Genomic DNA, 13,445 nt, shown 5'->3' on the forward strand with positions numbered 1-13,445 from the left:
AAAGAAATTCTCTGGAAAGCACATAAATAAAATAGATTTAGACAATCAGACTGTAACTGGAGGTTTTATGATTGTAAAATGCTTAAAATTAACACCATTCTCATATTCTATTATCTATATTAGATTATTCCTAGCAGAGTTCATTACTAGACTTATTGATTTTGCAATCAAAATTTGGTTGTTATTTTACAAACCATTAAAATGCTACATATACTATACAACTGTCTAGATTTCATTCTATGGGTATCCCTATAGTCATGCTTTAGCCATGCTTTTTTGTGTGTCCCCTGATTACTACTTTCTTCTGTAAATACAGGCTAGAAAGGGATTTTCAGATGGCTCCAAAATATTAATATATAGTTTGGAATCCTGAATTGTGAAATGAAGACAACTGTTGCCATTCTAACAGAAAAACATAGCAATCATTAGAGTAGAAACTAAAAGGAATATATAATAACATCTAGATAGAATTTCTAATCTTGGCATAAAACACCTTTAAAACAGCTGTCTCTAATGCAGTCTTCTTTAAAATGTTGCCTTCTAGATGTGTTGGGGTATAAATCCCAGGATTCCCAGCCAAATAGGGACATCCATCATGCTGGCTGGGAATTTAGGGCCATGTAATCTAAACATTTGGTGAGGACCAGATTGGAGAGGCAATTCTACTGCCTTCATTTAGAAGAATGTCCAAGTAATCTAGGATAGTGATTAAATTATCCACCACCAACTGATATTGATATTTGCTCTCTCTCTCTCTCTCTTTGTGTGTGTGTGTGTGTGTGTATGTAGCATAGTAGAAGACATATTCTTATCCGCTGCTTCTGGAACATGTACAATTGTATAATGATGCATGGAGGAATCAAGAATATAGTATGAGTAGATTAGCTATATGTACAAGCATACAAAACCACATAAAAGCCAAAATGCCAATTTTAATTATTCCCTGCGTTCATTAACTCAAAAGTGCATTATAATAATTCACATATGAACGCAAATAATTTCAAAGACCTCATGATGCTTTTAGAGTCACTTGTGAAAATGCCTTTACTATTTCCTGCAACTGAACTTTGGAAAAAACCAGCTCTTCCTCTTCTTCCACCAGGTTGCCTCACAATACTGGAAGATCAAATAAAATTTCCTTCTATTAAAGGTAGCTTCCCAAGATCCTTTGCAAATGTATTTCAAATGATAAATGGAATGTCATCTTCTTGTAACTTCCCTTTAAATAAAGCAAACCTTTATATTGTAATTTTTCTTGTAATAGTGGAATAAATTACTGTCCTTGAAACCAAACCCTATTCTATATCAAAAGATATGCACTAAAAATCCAAAGCATGGCTAGAATATGGGAATAAGAAGACACAATGAGAAGAAGCACAGCAACAGCTGAGGTAAGGTATGGTGTGTGTCTTTGTGTCCTGACAATGTTCATATCCAATAATAAATCTAATCCCTGCAAATTTTGCAATTTGTAATTTTTGCGCAGTGTTCCAGTTAAGTGGTTTGCTATGTTCTGTGTTGCAACTGAGTGACCTAGAATCTTTTCTAGTTCTTTCCACAAAATAATTCTTCAGCAGTATTGTTGACCTAAGTCCTACAGTAATAGAAGACACTGCTGGTAATTTGGCACAGTATTGAGAAAAATACAGCAATGGTACTTGTACCTTAAATGCAACTTGCTCTAAGAAATAGTTGCAGTTCTTTCTCCCTCCTCCCCACTCTTTAAAAGGAAAAAGAACATTTACAAACCCCGTAAAGTTTCCCTGAAACTGCTGTTATTTAGGTTAGATGTTTGCTTTGAATAATTAAGAATAGCCAAAGTTCATTTTATTTTCAAATTTGTAAAATAGTATTTAAAAAGAACATCTTCCCCAATGAAAATAAATTGCTGCAACATTTCAAGATGTTACATTGATTTGAAGATGTGTAGATGACAGTGAATAAATGAAAAACGGAAAAGTATGTCTGATCAGCATCATTTCATAATTAGGACTTTTGCCCCACAGCTCCTCCTACTTGGATGGAGAAAGGTCACTGGCCTCCATTTTGATTTCATCAAGGTTACTTGGCTATCCTCACCTTCAGACTCCCCCAGGGACTGATTGAAGATGCAATGCACTTGAGGACAGCATTCAGGCAAATAAAACCTTGAGATCATGATCTTAAAAATAGAATCAGTACCCTTAGTACTTCCTTGCTCATTAAGATCTGTCACAACAAGGTCCTACTGTACTCTCCAGGGAAAGCTGTGAGGACTGGCGCAGGAGGGGAGCTGTAGTAGGATCCACCATTGAAGAGGTTGGGAAAAGCTTATACCAACCAACAGCTAGAGTGGACAAATCCAGTTCTTCCAAGAGGACCCGAGCAACACCCATGAAGTGCTTGCGTTCCATGCGCCCGTAGTTTCCCCAGACTATCACCTTGGGAACAAAAAGGATAGAGATTGAGTTTGATTCAGGAACACTAATGATGGATGCTGTTGAGAGAGTACTGTGGGATTTTTTTTTTGACAAATTATTGTCACACACTATGATCTAATCAACATCAAAAGGAGGAACATCAGAGGAGGCTCACATCAGATGTTTCCAGTATTGTCAAGATGGAAAAATGAAACTATTGGTTTGTCTCCTGCATTTGTACTTTCAAATAAATATCTGTGTCTACAGTGGGCATAGCATAAGGGGAGACAGTTTCTAACAGCCCAAGTATAGGAATATAGACATTTCTTTTAAGCTGCATTATATTATTCAATCATCCTAGCCCCAATATTGTTTACTCTTATTTACAATAGCTAGCTGGGGTCTCACTTTCTCCTACTATCTGACCTATTTTTCTCTAATTACAACATACTGAAGACCTCCTGCATGGAAGCGATTACATATAGAGCTATGGTTCCTTCCACTTGTTGTCATTTTCTATTACAACCAGAAAAAACAAATTAGGGTACAGTTGAGAAAAGGAATGATTCCTAATTATGGAAAGCAGTGGGGAACGGTTCTTTATATATCCCCCTTTTAAGGCATATGAATTACTCAAGCCAGTTATCCTTTTATGAGCTACACTGAACAATGTTTTTGAAGATTACATTTTGTATACCATCTATAATCTTTGGGGACTGAGTCATTCATAAATATTATAAATAAATGGACTATAAATATTCCAATATGTTTTCAGGCTAGTAACTGTTACTGATTTGGTTATACCTCCATCATCCTTAACTATAGGGCTGGGGTGTGCCCTTGAATAGAGTTTAGAAAATTCAGCTGATCCAGAATTTTGCAGCAAGACTGCCGATTATGGGAAATATATGACTTCCCTGGCCATTGAGTTTTTTTTCTGAAGGCAGTTCAAGTATTGGTTATATCACATATGTATAGTACATGGTTTTCATACTATAGAGCCTGGTTGTCTGAGGAACTGCGTTTCTCCACTCTTTCTGCCCATTCTGTAGGACCCAACAGGCATGCTTTGAGTCCTATTCATCCAATAACATTTTCAAATGGATTCCAGGAAATACATATTTTCTGTCACATTGCCTGCTGTATGTAATAGCATTCCACTAGAAGCTTGAACTGCCTTTGAATGACTCTTGTAAAGCTATTTTATCCCCAAGCTCTGGAATAGATCAATATGTCTCTTTCCACAAGGCCCTAAAACTGCATCAGAACATGGGATGAATCCATACAGAGTATAAGACCCTTGAATGAGATTTGTGTTGGTTGGCTTCAATTGCTTCTGTTATTATTGTTATTTCTATTTCATTAACCTGTTTGTTTTAATATTCCCATGGGTTTATTATTTTAGAACGTGTTTTAGTTTTAATGTTTTAATGTTTTACTCTTTCATATTGGTGGCCATATATATCAAATAAAATAAACAAACAAGCTGGGAGCATATTTGCCAGGAATACGAGAGATAGTTTCAGAAATTCCCTGCAAAAAGAGGGAAATGCAGCTTTGATTTCAAGTACTTCACCTGACTACTATTTTCATTTCCCAAAATCTCAAAAGCTGCTTATAAACCAATTCTGATTATGAGTTTATTCTATTGTTTTGAAATGCTGAGAACACTGAACAAACTCTAAGGTTGCTGCTCAGGATCCTGTAGCAATATTTTTTCCTCAGCAGTGTTTTCACAGGAGTGGCAGGAAACAACCTGTCATTATAAGATTTTTTTTCCTGCTGAAGAGAAAGTAAAACAGAAAACTTTGATCAAATTTACCTCTGCTACTTTTGGCTGAACTATTAAGTGGAAGTGCAAAGCCCTCAGAATAGCATCTCCCTTAAACAACCTCTGCAGGCAGGAGGAAGAGCACCCTGCTACACCATTTCAAACAAACACAACATTGCAGCAGGAAAATACTAGTTCATTCTGCAGAAAAGCCAGAAAGAAAGTGGTTTGCTGATGTTGTGAAAACACTAAGATCTGGAATTACCGTACTTTCTGACTGGTGCAGCACCCTTGTGTGCATTCTCCTGACTTTTTGCCAGCAAGCAAATGCATTTCATTGGGCTTTTGATGGTTAAACTGTCTTGCTCCTTAATTAGATTTTGGTACCTGCCCCCCCCAATATTGGTATGCTTTTCAGTTCATTTAAAGAATTTTGATCATAATGTTATTTTATCTAGTTTTGATTGTGTCTTGAAAGCAACTTTAATGGCAAGGTGGAATGTAAATAAAGTGAACAAATTGCACCGTACCTGAAGTACTTTGCCTTGTGGGCTCTCTGGGAAAAGTAACACTTGATTGTACAGGGGGTCTAAAGATTTGCGAGCCACTTTAGTTTTCTTCTTTGCAATGCAAACCCCATTTTCTAGGAGATAGGCCTTGATGTAGGCCGCTGGAAGAAAAGCATATGATTCATGGTACCGGTAAGTTCAAAGCCTATTTTTTTTTAAAAAAAAAATCCACCATGTAGCTCATGTAGCTTTTTCACAGGCAGGAAGCTGTTTTGTGGAAAGAGTTTCCTGTATAGTTACTGGCTTTATTTTTAAGAAGTTTAAAAAAGAAGGATTCTTCACTTGTGTGTCTCAGCAAAGAGTAATACTTGGCTTAGCTGATCTTAGTGGCTCTGAAGCTATCTAAGATCAAACCTGACTACTGCTTGAATCTCAAGGAAATATCAAGGCTGTAAGCTAGGCTGAAAAGTCAAAATATATTTTAGAAAAAGGTAGCGGCAAACCATTTCTGTATTGCTAACAAGAAACTCAACTGAAGCTCAGCTTCACTTAAAATATTTCAGTTTGTACTTTGCTTGATGGCTGTCTTGATCTAGTTTCCAAAGGTTGTAGGGACTGGATGAGGGTGAGCAAGCTGAAACTGAATCTCATTAAGACAATATTACTGTTTATACAAATGCCTTCTGGTCCCCATTTGCTTCATTTATTACTCTTGATGGAATTGTATTTATCTGAAGAATCTGAGGAACAAAATTGTGGAATGAATGGATGAAATTGTGTTTATCTGAAGAAGCTGTTGTACAAACTGAGGGTTCTTCTGGTTTCACAGCTTCAATAGGGCAGCAGATGAGGACCATGGCCAGAGAACTTTAAGCCAGCTTTGCTGGTTTTTCAGTTGCATAATTGCCTGGAAGTACAGAAAACAGTGACTCATCTCCCAGTTAAGCTGCCTGCCTCCTGTGAAGGCAACTCAGAAGTTGCAATTGGTGCAAAATACAACTCTTCACACAGTGATCAACATTAATCAGTTCAGTAGCATTAACACCCATCTTTGTGAGTTGTATTGGCTGCTAGTAGACATGCACATATGTATGTGTTGAGTCTTTACTGGGAAAGCAGTGCAAAGAGACAGAACACCTTATTTCTTCCTATTGAACAAAATTTTTATCCCATTCTTATAGCTAAAGAGCTTGTGAAAGTAAGTTTCCCAGTAAGAAAAGTAAGAAGGGGGGTTTCCTTCCCTTGCACAAAGGGATGAATTTTTGTTCCAATCATAGCAGGAAGGGAAAAGAGATATACCTTAATCTTCACATACTGTGTTTCTGCTATGGATCACACATGACAAGACCACTCATATGTAATTAAATTGTGTTACATGGAGTGCAATTAATTTCCCACAGCGATATCTTGATTTGTTTACAACTACAATGATAGTTCACAATTATAATGAAAAACCCAATTCTTAGCAATGGTTGGAAGATTTTTTCTCACTATCTTGCATGAACTTTATCTCTGTAAGAGACTTTATAATAAAGTCATGATACCAACCAACGGTTCCTGCTAAGTTTTAACAATCAATGGACTGTTCTTGCTCATGATCCATCATCTTGCAATAATACTTCTCAATGCCTTGAAACAGAAATGCAAAAAATACAAAAATGTATAAGGAGAATAACAAAACTATTTGATCTTCCCTTTCTCATACCTTCCTCATCCCTTTTGCAAGCAAAGAAGTACCCTAATAGATTGCTTACTCCATGCAGTCATGTTAGCTTGCAGAGTAGCTAACATCCCTGCCTATCCAGCCATGTCTTTTCTTGAATATCGCTGCAAACTCAGGAATTGTTTGGGTAAATTGTCACTGGCAAAGTTGGCCTATCTGCCTACATAGTGGCATATCAATGTCTTCTCAGATTAGTTCCCAGGTTATACCCTACACAATGGTAAGGAAAGGTGAAGGGCACTAATGGGAGGAGATTGGCAGGAATAGACTAGCTGGCTAAAATAGAATATTGGCAAAAGGTTTCAAGCCTTACTCTAGTCTTGCTTGGGTCTGGGTTTATCTTAGAATGGGTTGCAACTTTTCAAAAGGTATGGATTTCATTGTAAACATCTTTAAAAGTGTTTATCCATTTCTGAAAATTTCTCACAAAAGGATTTAAAGTCATGCAGCTATCACTAAAATATTTAGCATGCAATGAAAAGTTGGTTTTGGATCCAGGAATTAAAATACATCAGGGATTCCAACAGGGGTACTTGCACCCCCTGGGGGTGCAAGACGATATTCCAGGGGATGCAAAAACTTGGGCTTTCAAAATTATAGTGTATAATTTGTTGCTGTTATTTTGATCTTTTGTAAGGGGTGCGAGAATATATCAGAAGCATTCTAGGGGTGCAGGGTATAGAAAAGGTTGGGAGCTGCTGAAATACTTGAATCTCTTTGTTGATCCTAAGCACAGAAAAAAGTCAGGTTCAGTTCCTTACCATCTGAGATATCTGATCATTTTAGACAATAGTGTTTAAAAAATATGTTCAATTTGCCTAAAGTGGCTGCACTATTCAGAGAAATAAATTGCTGTAAAATCATTCATCCTTACTGATTATTCTTTCTAGATTTAAGCAGCTTCTGTTAACAACAACAGGGATGCAGCTATAATCCAGCATTTTGTAACCACAGAGAGGAAACAACAGTTTTTTAAAAGGAAGAAATAACTGAGATTGAAATATAGTACCTGGAAGGGTTTTAGAGCCGGGCTTTGCGGTCAATCCTCGGGCTTGAATAATATCCACTTCCAGTTGTCCATTGCGTTCTTGCAATCCAATTTCCACATCTCCTGTGTACCAAGCAAGGTATAAGTTAAAAGCCAAATGGTTTTAGTGTTTAATCCCAACATCCCATAGAAAAGACCAATATTCAACAGATTCTTTGCATTTGAAAGGCTTTTAAATATAAGGGGACTGTTGAGTACTGATTATTTCTAAGAGAAATTAGAACATTTAGAGATGGCTTTTCCAAGCCCTACCAGACATCTTGTGTTCACCCCAGCCTGGTAATTCAGTTTAGCACTAAATATACCATGAGGAAGAAATATTCATGTGAGACCTAAGTCCTCAGATTCTTTATTTGTGCTTGTTTATTGGAGCCCTGGTGGTGCAGTGGTTAAAGTACAGTATTGCAGGCAAACTCTGCCCACAGCTTGGAGTTGAATCCTGACATGGCTCAAGGTTGATTCAGTCTTCCATCCTTCTGACGTCAGTAAAAAAAGGACCCAGATTATTGGGGGCAATATGCAAATAAAGCTTACATTGTAAACTGCCCAGAGAGTGCTGTAAAGTGTTATGGGGCAGTATATAAATCTAAATGCTATTGCTATTAATTTTATAGAGCTTCCCTTTTCTAGGGAAGTTCAAGACAGTTTGCATAGAGGGTTCCCCATGATTTTATTCAGTATCAACCTTTTGAGGTATGTAAGGCTGTGAAAGAAGAACAACCCCCCAAAAATCTCTCAGTAAGCTCTGTGGTCACGTGAAGACCTGAATTTCAGTTGTTTTGATCTACAGGTCAGCATCTTAACTGCTATATTTCCTCTAACAATACTGCAGTGGCCAATAGTGCAAATAAGATGGGAGAAAACAGCTACAATTAGAGATATTATCTGAATCAACAAGGGAAAAAAAGGGGGGGGGAGGAACCATCTGCCCAGGAAGAACATACTTGCACTTTTTCCATCTGGTTCTCTTTGACCTTTTCCTCAAGAAATACTCAGAAATACTGCTAATCATTCTGTTTTGCCTCCTTGTCTGGCTAATTTCAGCTATCTTTGCCCATTTCTGGAACTGGGTTACAAAGAATAGGCTACTGCTAAAGGAGAAACACCAAAGGGATTGTTCTGCAGAAGATCCATTTTTCTCCCTTCTTCCTTTCCTTCTTTCTTCCCTCCATCCCTCCTTAACATCATAGCATAATTACATAGTATTGTTATACATCATAATGTCCTAATACGTAAAGTATGGTAATAGACAGTTCTGCAAGTAGGGTATTGTTCAGTAGCTCTTTTTAAACTAATACATGAGCATAGATTACCATATAAGGTGGTCGCCTAGGGATATCCATGTGTGAGGTAGAGTGGCAAAATCTACAAGATGGTGGTCATGGCCTTGTGACAGAGATTATGCCCCTCTGCATTCATACACAATATGAGCAAGGCTCTAATTACAATGCAATGCCTATTGTTAGGGCAGGGGTTCCCAACCGGGGGTGCTCGCACTCCCTGGTGGTGCAAGATAATATTCCAGAGGGTGCAAAAACTTGGGTTTTCAAAATTATAGTGTATATGCATAATTTGTTGCCATTATTTCAAACTTTTGTAAGGGGTACATGAATATATCAGAAATGTTCTAGGGGTGCGGGATATAGAAAAGGTTGGGAACCACTGTGTTAGGGTCTGTGATGAGAGAGAAAAGGATGGCCTTGATCCCTTAGACATCCTATATATAAGGAAGTGTTGGAAGGCTAGGAAGAAAATGGGTCCTTTTTAATAAACAGAATGTTACAGCATTCAGAGAACAGAAGATTACAGTAGCAGAACACTAAATTGAAGAGAATATAGTTTTTCATTTGCTTCTCCTTCAGCTTAATCTGTCAGTCTCAATTGCACTGGTTGCTTCCTTATGAACATTGGAAAACCTTTTAATCTCTGTATCCTTTTAACTGTTAAGACAAAGTATATCATTGAAATTAGGACTTATTCCTTTCCTATTTTTGTCCACATCTTCCCCTGTTGTTTCCCCTGACTTCTTGTGATATGGATTCATCAAACCTATTCTTTGTAAAGCACCACAGAGATAAATAGTTCTAAATGCAGAACTTTTTTTTGTCATAGAACGCCCAGAACGGAGTTCTGGCACCTTTTTTGGATGGAACCTTGTAGGGTAGGCAAGGTGGGTTGTATGACATGTGTGAGTTCTGGCATCTTTTTTTTTCTTCAAAAAAAAAAAGCACTGGCTAAATGAATACTTACATTCAAATAAAATAAAAAAATATTTTTTTGTTTCTTACCCATGGAGGTAGTGGCCAAGGTCTGGCGACCCACAAACTGTGCTGGTCCCATGCTGCCCAAGAAATCACTGAACTGCCCAGCAGATGCCAGATGAACTCCATTGAAATTCAAGCTGCAAAATCAGTAGGTTAGCACTGACTATTATTTCAAGTCTTTACAATGGCCAACAATGAAATAGACGACAATTACTTGAAGATATGCATAGAATGAGTAACTATTTCTATAGATACCATTCTCACTGATTTTCATACAGATTGTTACATGTCATTCTCAGTGAATTTCTCTTTCTAATTTAGGAAATATATATGTGTGAGCAGGTACAGATAATTACAGGCAAAGAGTTCCCTTCTTGGTAAAATAATTTGAGGAAAATATAATTTCCTACGCAAATCTTAGATGTTTGCCCCTTCTCAACTGTACTCCTCTGCCCCCCCCCCATACTGCAGAAAAATACAAATTATCCATCCTGCAGAGCCAAGTCATTTGCAATTAATATTTTAATGAATCTCTAATATTGCACAGACCAGCTATTTGTTATTTATACTGGATGAAAGTGCTGGAGATGGGGGGGGGGGGCAAAATCTATCTACTCTTACAGAATATTAAAGATCCTGTTCAGGAATTATAATAACATGGTGTGACATATTGAATCTGCTACAAAATAAGTTGATATTTTTTCCAAATTTTATTTTGGCACCTCTTTGTCTTTGTATTTTTTCTTACTTCAATACTAACATGCTTCCTATTTCTATTATTTGGATTCTTCTTTTTCTTATATTGGTACTTTTTGTACACTATCCAAAAGTTTACAATATAATAATTGTAATTTAAGAATATAAAACAAATCTTCCTGGATTAAACCACAAAGCTACTTAGTTCAATAGTGTTATCACAGGAACCAGTTAAATGTATCTGCAATGTCCAGAGATATCAGTTTGAAAGAGGATTCTTACTCAAGTTTCCAGTCAGCTGTAGAGGGAGAAAAACCCTAATTTATATATAATTTTATAATCAAATATCATCCCTCATCTTATTCAAGCATAGGTTTTTTCTCTAATGTAAAATGTCTCCCAAATCATGCTCATTGTTTTTGAACATGTGCTCTTTGCTCATTGCAGATTTGTTCCAGTGTCTTTATTGTTTTGATTGTCCTGTTCTCATCTTTTCCAGCTGCATAGTGCAATACAATTGTTTGAGAGGCAGCAACCAAAGGGACGTGGTGGCTCAGTGGGTTAGGACGCTGAGCTTGTCGATCAGAAGGTCGGCAGTTTGGCGGGTCGAATCCCGAGTGCCGCGTAACAGAGTGAGCGCCTGTTACTCGTCCCAGCTTCTGCCAACCTAGCAGTTCGAAAGCACGTAAAAAATGCAAGTAGAAAAATAGGGACCGCTCCGGTGGGAAGGTAACAGCGTTCCGTGCGCCTTTGGCGTCTAGTCATGCCGGCCACATGACCACGGAGACGTCCTCGGACAAGCGCTGGCTCTTCGGCTTTGAAACGGAGATGAGCACCGGCCCCTAGAGTCGGAAACGACTAGCACGCATGTGCGGGGGAACCTTTACCTTTACCTTTAACCAGTTTAAAATAGTATTTTAAACATTTAAACATTTTATAAATGTATTCCACTGATCTATTTTCAATTCCTATCTTAAACACTTCCAACATGGAAGTTGTTTTTTTGCACAGCAATCACACCCAATCATATTATCAAGCTCTAAGCCACAGTGTCAAGATCTATTTCTTCGACGGCTGACTCAGTTGTCTCCCAATTGCCCCAATACAGTTTGAAGTAACAACAAAAATAAAAGCAAAGGAATAAAGCAATAAAATAAAATAAATAAATCCAATATAAAACCTTAAAAAACTAATTTATTAAAAAAATATGCGAGGAAAAAATACATCACTTTTTAATCCCCTGGTTTAAATATATTAACTGTGCACAACAAAGGTTTAACAGCTGTTTATTACCCAATTCCAGGTTCCTAGTTAATTTTGTTATATTATATTCTGTTCACCGTATTGTAAACATTACTTTGACCTTTTTACTCATAACTAAGGTTGAGAGGGATGTCTGTTCCGTCAGTTTGATGAAATCTTAATTTCTTTAGTCTTCAGGTTTTATTTTAATCTTCCTGAACAAATCTGGATCACTTCTTGTCATTAACTATGCATCATATATGAAATAATTAACAATTTCTAGTACCAAGCCAGAGCGTGAAGGGATTATTACCTTTTAAACCCTTCCACATATATGTTCTTCAGCTAAATATTGATCACTAGAGGACTTCCGCTTCTGTGCTATACAGTAAATGTAGGGTTTTTAAAGGGATTTTAATCATATGCTTTTTTGAAAGTCCAAATTAATAATAATTGCAAAATCCTTAAGTCTACATGCTTTTGACAGTCTTGAAGAAATAGAACTTTATTAAATATTAAATTTGCAAACTTTCTTTGCAGAAGTCACATTGATCCTTAAGATCTGTCCTTGACTTTTCCTTGATAATTTGGTGTTTGTTAACTTTTGCAGCAATTATCTAGAAGAGACTGTAAACCAGTGACCTCCTTTGGGGGGCATTTTTTTTTAAATAAACTGGAATTGTATAATGTTTCTAATGTTATAGAAATTGGACTTGGGAAAACATTAATATGTCCACATTTGAGGTTTTTTTAGAATTCTCAGATATTGTAATGTTTGCTTTCAATATCTTTATATGATTTTTATTGGGAATTTTATAGCAATAAGCTCCTTTGTCAGATGTCCAAGCAACACATCTAGCAGAAGAAAATGCCATAAAATTATACATTCCAATCAATTGATGGGGATCTTTTAAGAAATGGGAGGGGAGATTTCAAGCTTTACTTCCAAATCCCTTGTAAATTAAAAAAAACCAATGGTGGGATGCTGAAAGATTTCATCCCAGCATATTATGCTAGCATTCTGTTTAAGGATTTCCAGAATTTTATGTAAAGAAACCTTCACGAATAACATCATCTTTATTTGCAATTTAAAGTGATACATCCTGTTCCACTATTTGTTTTTGCCTTCTGCTTCAGTTCCTGCTCTTCCTCATTAGGAAGCTAAAGCATCTTTATGGCATCATCAAACCATCGCTGAGATAGTACAAAACCTGTCCTTATTACTGTTATGTCAGTACAATGATGTCTGGATGACATAAAGAGAGTGGAAATCACTAATGAGAAAGTGACCAAAGTGTAGTCTTCAGTCATCAGTGTAAAAATAAATAGGCTCAGTCTGCACAAAAGAATGCTAATAACAATGCATTTCCTGCAAAATATGTTTGTTCCAACACCACATTAGGAAGCATTCCATTCCACTAAATTATATGAATATAGAGAGCCAAATGTGTGGTTCATAAGAACAAATTTATGTAGTTAGTTAACAGTCAGTAGCTGGTATAATTCACCAGCTGTTAGATGGTAGTTCATTTATAATCAGAGGTGTTAGAATCCTCCATTCTTGATTTGGATACATTAATGTCCCTTTGTCTTTATCCTACAGGTGTGTAGACCTTCTGGGTTTATTCATTAGCAAAACTGTGCAAAACTTTTTTCATTATTAATTATAATAATTTAACCATTTCATAATGACATAGAAAATACTGCTGCTGTGATGCGACCTTCCCCAAACTGCCTTGGAATTCTGGGAGTTGTAATACCAGTATATCTTAAGGATGTCATGTTCGAGCAGA

At 36.8% G+C, this 13,445-nt stretch overlaps 1 protein-coding gene across 2 annotated transcripts in view; it reads right to left on the bottom strand.

Annotated features, from left to right (window-relative positions):
- Positions 1-2,201: 2,201 nt before the first annotated feature.
- The window catches only part of RIMS4 (regulating synaptic membrane exocytosis 4), a gene marked incomplete at both ends in the record, with an annotated part of 93,737 nt that continues 82,493 nt past the window's right edge, over positions 2,202-13,445 (bottom strand). For both annotated transcript variants that reach the window (XM_081325959.1, XM_081325958.1), the window contains 4 exons: positions 2,202-2,420; positions 4,701-4,840; positions 7,412-7,513; positions 9,739-9,851. In XM_081325959.1, the coding sequence (XP_081182085.1) occupies positions 2,202-2,420; positions 4,701-4,840; positions 7,412-7,513; positions 9,739-9,851 (574 nt within the window). The remainder of the gene's footprint in view (positions 2,421-4,700; positions 4,841-7,411; positions 7,514-9,738; positions 9,852-13,445) is intronic.

Source organism: Vipera berus (assembly GCF_964194415.1).
Source record: "Vipera berus genome assembly, chromosome: 3".
Lineage (NCBI taxonomy): Eukaryota > Metazoa > Chordata > Lepidosauria > Squamata > Viperidae > Vipera > Vipera berus.